Genomic DNA, 8,117 nt, shown 5'->3' with positions numbered 1-8,117 from the left:
CTCACACATAAAGTATTCACATTCTAGGTTTTGAGCTTACTCTAGAAACTACACTTGAGTTGAAAGTAGTGGTTCCCAAAGTATGGTCCCTGGACCCCTAGGAGTCCCAGAGACCTTTGCAAGGAGTTAACAATACTATTTTCACAATAGTAGGAAGACATTGTCTTTGTCACTGTGCTGACATTTGTACTGATGGCAGAAATGCTGGTGCCTTAGTGCCAATCTAGGCAATGGACCAAAATAATGTTAGTAGTCTTTGTATTATTCTTCAGTGTCACTCATGACATTTAAAAACAAAAACAAACAAAAACCCAGGGTCACCTGGCTGGCTCAGTTGGTAGAGTATGCAGCTCTTGATCTCAGGGTTGTAAGTTGGATGTAGAGGTTACTAAAAAAAACCAAAAACCCATAGTCACTTAAGAATATCCTTGATGAGGGCTGCCTGGGTGGCTTAGTCAGTTATGCGTCCGACTTTGGCTCAGGTCATGATGTCACGGTTCGTGAGTTCAAGCCCTACATCGGGCTCTCTCCTGTCAGCACGGAGCCTGGAGCCTGCATCAGATCCTGTGTCTCCCTCTCTCTGCCCCCTCCCCTGCTCGTATGTGCAGCCCCCCTCCCTCCTGCCTCCCTCTCTCTCTCCCTCTCTCTGTCTCCCTCAAAGATAAGTAAACATTTAAAAAACATTTTTTTTTTAAAGAATATCCTTGATGAAGTATTAAAATTTGTTGATTTTGAGGGGCGCCTGGGTGGCTCAGTCGGTTAGGCATCTGGCTTCGGCTCAGGTCGTGATCTCACGGTCCATGAGTTCAAGCCCCGCGTCGGGCTCTGTGCTGACAGCTCAGAGCCTGGAGCCTGTTTCAGATTCTGTGTCTCCCTCTCTCTCTGCCCCTCCCCTGTTCATGCTCTGTCTCTCTCTGTCTCAAAAATAAATAAACGTTAAAAAAAAATTAAAAAAAAAAAAAAAATTTGTTGATTTTGTTACATCTCGCCCCTAGGGTGCATGTTGGTATTCCTTGTGATGAAGCAGCAAGTACGCCTCGAGCACTTCGGCTGCTTACCAGAGATTGAAGCTTGTCTCAATGAGCAGCTCTTGTGTGCTTGTTGGAATTGTGAGCCGGACCAGCTGCCTTTTCATAGAGTGTCATTTTTATGTGAAGAATAACTGACAAACACTGGTTTTCCAGACTTCAGTGTTTAGCAGATAGTTTCTCAAAAATTAATGCAGTGAATCTGTCACTTCAAGGAAAACAGCTTATGTATCATAATGAGAAAGTTCAGGCTTCCAAGTGAAAATTAGAGTTTTGGAAAACCATGAGCTTATCACATTCCCAGTACTCAAGACCTTTCTGTTGAGACCAGTGAAGGTGTTGGGTGTGCTTTTTTTGATATTGTATAACTATATGTGTCAGTATTTGGAAGATTTGTGTGATTCACTGAATCGCTGTTTTCCAAATGATCAATATTGCAAATCAATATTGCAAAATCATGCCTGGGTGAAAGACTCATTCAGGGTCCAAGATATACCAGTGAATTTGTGTGTGTGTGTGTGTGTGTGTGTGTGTGACCTTTTAGAGGTGTAAATTAGATACTATAAAATTCACCAAGTTTAATTGTATAATGTGATGGGCTTGGCAAATGTGTACAGTTATGGAACCACCATCATAGTCATGAAATAGAACATTCCCGTCAATCCAGAAGTATGATTCCATTTATAATGAAGTTCCAGGAAAGGCAAAACTATGCTAATGGAATATAGACCAGTACCTGAAGCTGAGCGTGAGAAAAGTGCAACTGCAAAGGGACACAGGGAACTTTTTGTAGTGATGGAAATGTTCTATATCTCAGGTGTGGAGATGGTGATGTGAATATATCAATTTGGCAAAACTAATCAAATTTTACATGTATAGTCAGTGAATTTTATTATATTTCACTTATACCCAATAAAGCTAACTTTTTTAAAGGCAAAGAAACACAGGAACCTGATGTATAAGAGTGGTAGTGTTTTAGATGAATGGGCAAGTGATAAACTATTAAAATATTGGTTATTCCTGTGGAAAGAAAGAAAACTGGGTTCTTATCTCACCTCTTTCACAAAAATCAATTCCAGGTAGATTAAGTATCTAGATTTTTATGGAAGATCTAGAGAACATCTTAGTGATTTCAGCGTGGGCAGGAATTTCTGTCCAAACCATAACGGAAAACGAATTAATCTGACTATATTGAGATTGAATACTACCGGTTAACAAAAAACAGCATAAACAAAGTGAAACGACAAGCCACAGATAGTGAGACGATATTAGTAACGCATATAATCAACAAAGGGCTTATTTTCAAAATTTATAAAAAACCACAAATCCATAAGACAAGGGCAAAATCCTTATTCGCAAGGAGATATCATTTCATACCCAGCTGATTGGCAAGAAATGAAGTTTGCTTAACGATGCCACGAATAGTTAAGACTGGGGGCAGTGAGGATTCTCATAAGGATGTGAAGTGGACAGTCACTTTGGAGAGCAGTTTGGCAGTGTCACTGCAAGAAGTTCTGTCTTCCCAGTCCTGTTTTCCTCAACTCTGCATAAACGCTCTTCTCACCAGAAACATGGGCTCACTTTTCCCTGAACACCACTGAGCCGTTTTATAGATGGTTGGTGCCCTGTTCGGAATGTGCCTGCCTTCACTTTGCTTGGAATGTTCTTTTGTCTTCATTTTGTTTAATCTCCATGTAATTTTTTTCGAAGTACACCAAATCCACAGTGACTTAGCTCTGACCTACTGCAACATGGAGTATTTTTCTTGCACTTGGTACCCATATGCTGCCTTGTATTTTTATTCAGCTTGTGACTTGTCATTATTACGTAATAGGAAGAACATGGCTCTCAGAATCACAGACTTGGGATTTTTCTTTTTCAAATTTGTAGGAAAGTAACATGTTTGATTTATTCATGGCAAACGAGATAAACATATACATACAATAAAAGGTAAAAGTCCCCCTGTATATTCACACTTTGTCCATTTTTCTACCCTAAGAGTGACAACTGAGACAGGTTAGTAGATAGTGTATGTTCTTCCAGACTTTTTTCTTTTTTTTTTTTAATTTTTTTTTTTTTTGACGTTTATTTATTTTTGAGACAGAGAGAGACAGAGCATGAACAGGGGAGGGTCACAGAGAGAGGGAGACACAGAATCCGAAACAGGCTCCAGGCTCCGAGCTGTCAGCACAGAGCCCGACGCGGGGCTCGAACCCACGGACCGCGAGATCATGACCTGAGCCGAAGTCGGACGCTTAACCGACCGAGCCACCCAGGCGCCCCCAGACTTTTTTTCTAAGACAATGCAAATGTAGAGAAAGACAGTGAAAGAGAGTTATATTTTCTTGATTGAATCATACAGGTATATTGTTCCATGACCTGTTTTGTTTATTCAGCAATTTGAATTTTTTTGAGATTGTTAATTCAACAAGTCCTGCCATATCAGTACAGACAGCTCTACCTCATTTTTTTTTAGACAGGATGGGGCAACACAACGTATTTAACTTTTCCCTTGCTGATGGATATTCAGATTATTTCCAGTTTTTCACTATTTAAAGTGTGCTGTAGTGACCATCCTTGTGCCTATATTATTGCACATTTGTGGAAGACAACTTCTAAAAAGGAAATGGTTAGGTTAAAGCTGTTTGATTTTGAATCCTGGCTTTTCCCAGTTGTATACTTTGAACAAATTAACCTTTCTCAATCGGCTTCCTCATTTGTCAAATGGAAATATAATAATTCAGAGTCTTGTGAAGATTACATGACCTAAGGTGCACCAGCTGGCAGTAAGTTTTAATTCCCTTCTCTTTCTGTTGTCTTTCCAATTAGAAGATAAGCTGAAAGAAGAGAGGGGGGCCTTAAAATCATCACATGGATCAAGTCACTCTTATTTCACAGATCAAGACTCAGAAAGTTATCCAATTGCCTGAGTATTTTTGTTAATCCAGTTTTGTAACCTTTTAGGATTGCCAAGGATCCAAGATTTGAACGATTACCATGCACACACAAAGGAACCTATGCAGATGACTGCTTAGTACAGAGAGTAACTCAGGTATCATCATTTAAATATTTACTTTGTGTTTCCCTTCATAGGAAGCATGGATGTCCTCATTTACTTAAGGAAGTGAGTTGGAAATGTATACTGTAACTGTAATGGAAAAATCGCAGGCTTGGGGAGGAGACACATGGGTTTCAAATCTCAGCACCTATGTTTATTGGGTGTGTGATTTGGGGCACTTACTGATTCTTTATTCCACAAGTTGTCCCCATAAAATGCTGTAAGGGAATGAATGTACATATGATATCAGGTTTCACCTCCCTGTGAATCAAACATAATCCTTTTCCATTATTCCCCATGCAGGAATGTTATTCCTTTCCACTGTGCCTAACCATGAATGTTTTTCAGTTACATCTGAGTCTGCCAGGGTGCTGTCTTTCAAGGACCCTGGAATAACTAGGTTTTTGAGTCTTCTGTTCTGGCCTCCTTGTCGGCACCACAAAAACTTCTGCTATTGATTGTCCTTTCTAGAGCCCCTCTTTGCTGAAGATAATCATCTTCATCTAGTGACCACACTTCCATCCCTTTAGCGACTCCATCCCATGGGTAGAGACAGCATTTGCCTTAATCTCCCACAGCACAACTGACACCAGGCTACAACTCTTCTCAAATGTAATGAGAGATTTGGGTATGACGGAAGTAAAATATGATACAACTGGCAGCTAAATGTTGTTGCTTTCAGAGCTGCTAGGCTCAAACTCGTCCTGGAGACCCTGTTATTAGCTTCATGGCTAGGAAGTAGCCTACCTCCACCACTACGAGGTCTCAGAGTAGGCCCAATCCCAGAGATTCCAGGAAAGGCGAAAGCTATGCCCTCTAATCTAACACATTTACTTGCCTTTGCATAGAGTCTCTTGGGGTGTTTCCCAAACAAGAAATTGTCTGTCTTAAATGTGCCCTAAATGTCTTCCACTTGTGAGACAAAAACCAATTTGCAGCTTTTAAATAGTTTTTCTATCTTCTTTCCCTCAAGATTCTTAGAGCTACATTATCCCCAGGCAACTTATTATTATATGTTTTGTAAGTAAGAGCTCCTAGATTATAGTAGCTACTCAACAAATTGTTATCACCTTTTCTTTGCTCTTTACTGTGAATATGAGTAATTCTCCAGATTAGCCAGTGTACCATTATCCAGTATCACAAAGTAATAGACTCAATGTGTGAATACTCAATGGGTGTCTCTTATTACAGCACAAGTGTTACATCGTGGCCACAGTTGACCGGGACCTTAAACGAAGGATCCGGAAGATCCCTGGAGTTCCCATCATGTACATTTCTAACCATAGGTGAGACTGTCTCTTGGGGAAGTGATTAAAAGTATATAGTGGATATCAGTTGAAAATGAGGTCAGGTTGTAGGAAGATTTGAAAGTGATTGTCGTATCAAATGCTTACGTAGTTATAGTTGAAGAAACGAGATGAAGTAACAAGAACGAGGGCAAAAGATAAAGCTAGGGTTTAGGAATGAGACATTCACATTGTTACAATAAGACTAGTAGAAGAAATAGATGTGCTTTAAATACAAAGCAGTAATTTAAATTAAGCTAATTTGGCCAGAGATATCTTTTTTTTCTTTCTTTTTTTTTTTTTTTTTTTTGAAAGCCTAGTAGTTGTGATTAGCACTTTTTCTGGGAAACTAAAAGCTTATCAGAAAAAACAAAAACTGGTCTTTATCCTGCTTGGATGTTCCCATGTCAATGCTTTTCAACGTGGGAAGAGTGAGTACAACATAGTGGGAAGAATGGGCTGAGGAATTGGCCTTACCTGGACTCAGTGCCTGGTTCCCTCACTTGTTAACTTCCTGACTTTGAAGAATAAAGATAATATGTTAAAGTCAGCATTTTGCTGTAAATCATTTATTATGACACCCCTTTGAAATGTTCCCACTGACAAAAAGGATTCATAGTGGGAAGATGACAGTGTTGTAGTCAGTAAAGGGTGGGTTTTTAGGTGGGTTCTGGACCCACCTTTCTTACCAGTGTTAATTTTTTTGTCCTGATCAGGTACAACATTGAGCGGATGCCAGATGATTATGGAGCCCCTCGGTTCTAATTCTAACACTCTAAAGATAGAGTTCCTCTGCCTTCCTTTACCAACTTTTTCTGTTGCCAGTTCATGTAGCAATATGCTGTAACATGAATTATTCTCCTTCTTACCCATTTGCTCTGTTATGAGCTGAGTATGGTTAAATACACTCACTTTTGATGTTGTTTTGAAATTGACATTTTGTATCATTTTGAATTTTGTTGCATCTTTTTATAAATCAGATGATTACACACATAATTTGATGCTTGTTATTTTATGTTGATCTACACAACAAATATTTATTAAGGTTATACTAGGTGCTTAATAAGGTATGGTCCTGCCGGCAAAACACTGATATTATAGGGGAAAAGAGAAACATGTATGTGAATAAATATAGTGATGCCAGGTTAAAAGTCGGAGGGAATAGACCTATATATGAGAAAAGAACGATTTCTTTCTACTTGGTTGGAACGGAGAGGGAGAAAAGGCTAGAGGAGTAATATTTGGCTTAATCTTTAAAAATGAATAGGTGCTTGGGGTACCTGGGTGACTCTGTCGGTTAAGCGTCCGACTTCGGTTCAGGTCATGATCTCGCGGTCCATGAGTTCAAGCTCTGCGTCAGGCTCTGTGCTGACAGCTCAGGGCCTGGAGCCTGCTTTGGATTCTGTGTTTCCCTCTCTCTCTGACCCTCCCCTGCTTTCACTGTGTCTCTCTCTCTCTCAAAAATAAATAAACATTTTTAAAAAAGACTTTTTTAAAAAACGAATAGGTGCTTGCCCAATATGTGAAGTAAAGAAATTGAGGTGTAGGAAGCATAAGCATGAACAAAAGCATGGAGACATGGATGCTAATGGAATGACTGCTTGACCTGCTCAGAAAACTACCAGAAGGTTTTTCTAACTAGAATATAAGGGAAAGAGATCTATACCCGTATCTGAGGCTCCAGAGGTAGGAGGTGTCTGGGAGGGGGCCTTATATGACATGCTAAAGGGTTTAGACTTGGATGTGAAGTCAACAGGAAGTTAAATTAAACTAAAAATGTGATTAGATGTTTTAAATGATCACAAGGTAGTGTAAAAGTAGACAAAGAGATCATTGAAATAGAATAGAAAGTCCATAAATTGATATATTTATGGCAAGTTGGTGTATTATCAAGGTAGTATTTCAAATCTGTGGGAAAAAGAAATTTTATTGGAAGGCCAAATAGTGTGGAGTAATTCTACTGGAGTTAGAATCCGGATTCCATCAGTTAATACTCTGTATGAGTTGGGCACACTACATAACCATGTGGTGTCTTCCTTGTTTCCTCTGAACAATGTGCTGTCTAATCCTCCTGTTTGTTTGTTGTTCAGTAAGTGTCAGTGATTATTATATTATCATTATGGCCAGTTCGCTATCTATTTGAAAAAAGTTTTAGCATTCCTGCTTCATGTCCTTCATGAGAAGATATTTCAAGTGGATCAAAGATCTAAACTTTTTTTTTAAGCTATGGAAGTCTTAGGAAAAAAAACAAAAAAATGCATCTTCTCTTTGGATAGAGTTTTTAAGTAAGGTAGAAAACGTAAAAGCCGTAAAAGAAAAGATTGGTAAGTGACTACATTAAAATTACGGATTTCTGTGCAAGGCAGCCCCTCAAACTTAAGACAAATGGCTGACCAAAAATTGCAGATATCCGGTGAGACCCAGATTCTATTTTTTGGTTACTTATCGGTATTATACAGGTGATTTTCTTTAAAAGAAATGGTCAGTGTGATATAAGTGCATAAGTATAAATCTGTAAAGAAACGTTCACACATGGTGAAGTGTCTAAGAGGGTGTCTACTATACTGTTGGTAATAGAGAAAAATTGAAAAGAATGTAAATTTCCATCAAGAGGATCTTAACTATGTTACATCTACACAGCTGACCCTTAGAACAATGCAGGGGTTGGGGGTTGATGCTCTGCACAGTTGAAAATCTGAGTATAACTTTTGACTCCCTTAGAACAATGCAGGGGTTGGGGGTTGA

At 39.1% G+C, this 8,117-nt stretch overlaps 1 protein-coding gene across 3 annotated transcripts in view; it reads left to right on the top strand.

The window, feature by feature from the left end:
• FCF1 (FCF1 rRNA-processing protein) overlaps positions 1–6,368 on the top strand; it is a 14,088-nt gene extending 7,720 nt beyond the window's left edge. For all 3 annotated transcript variants that reach the window (XM_049612497.1, XM_049612499.1, XM_049612498.1), the window contains 3 exons: positions 3,993–4,080; positions 5,278–5,372; positions 6,089–6,368. In XM_049612497.1, the coding sequence (XP_049468454.1) occupies positions 3,993–4,080; positions 5,278–5,372; positions 6,089–6,137 (232 nt within the window). In that variant the 3' untranslated portion in view covers positions 6,138–6,368. The remainder of the gene's footprint in view (positions 1–3,992; positions 4,081–5,277; positions 5,373–6,088) is intronic.
• The last annotated feature ends 1,749 nt before the right edge of the window (positions 6,369–8,117 follow it).

Source organism: Panthera uncia, assembly GCF_023721935.1.
Source record: "Panthera uncia isolate 11264 chromosome B3 unlocalized genomic scaffold, Puncia_PCG_1.0 HiC_scaffold_1, whole genome shotgun sequence".
NCBI lineage: Eukaryota > Metazoa > Chordata > Mammalia > Carnivora > Felidae > Panthera > Panthera uncia.
This window is presented reverse-complemented; position numbering and strand designations above follow the sequence as displayed.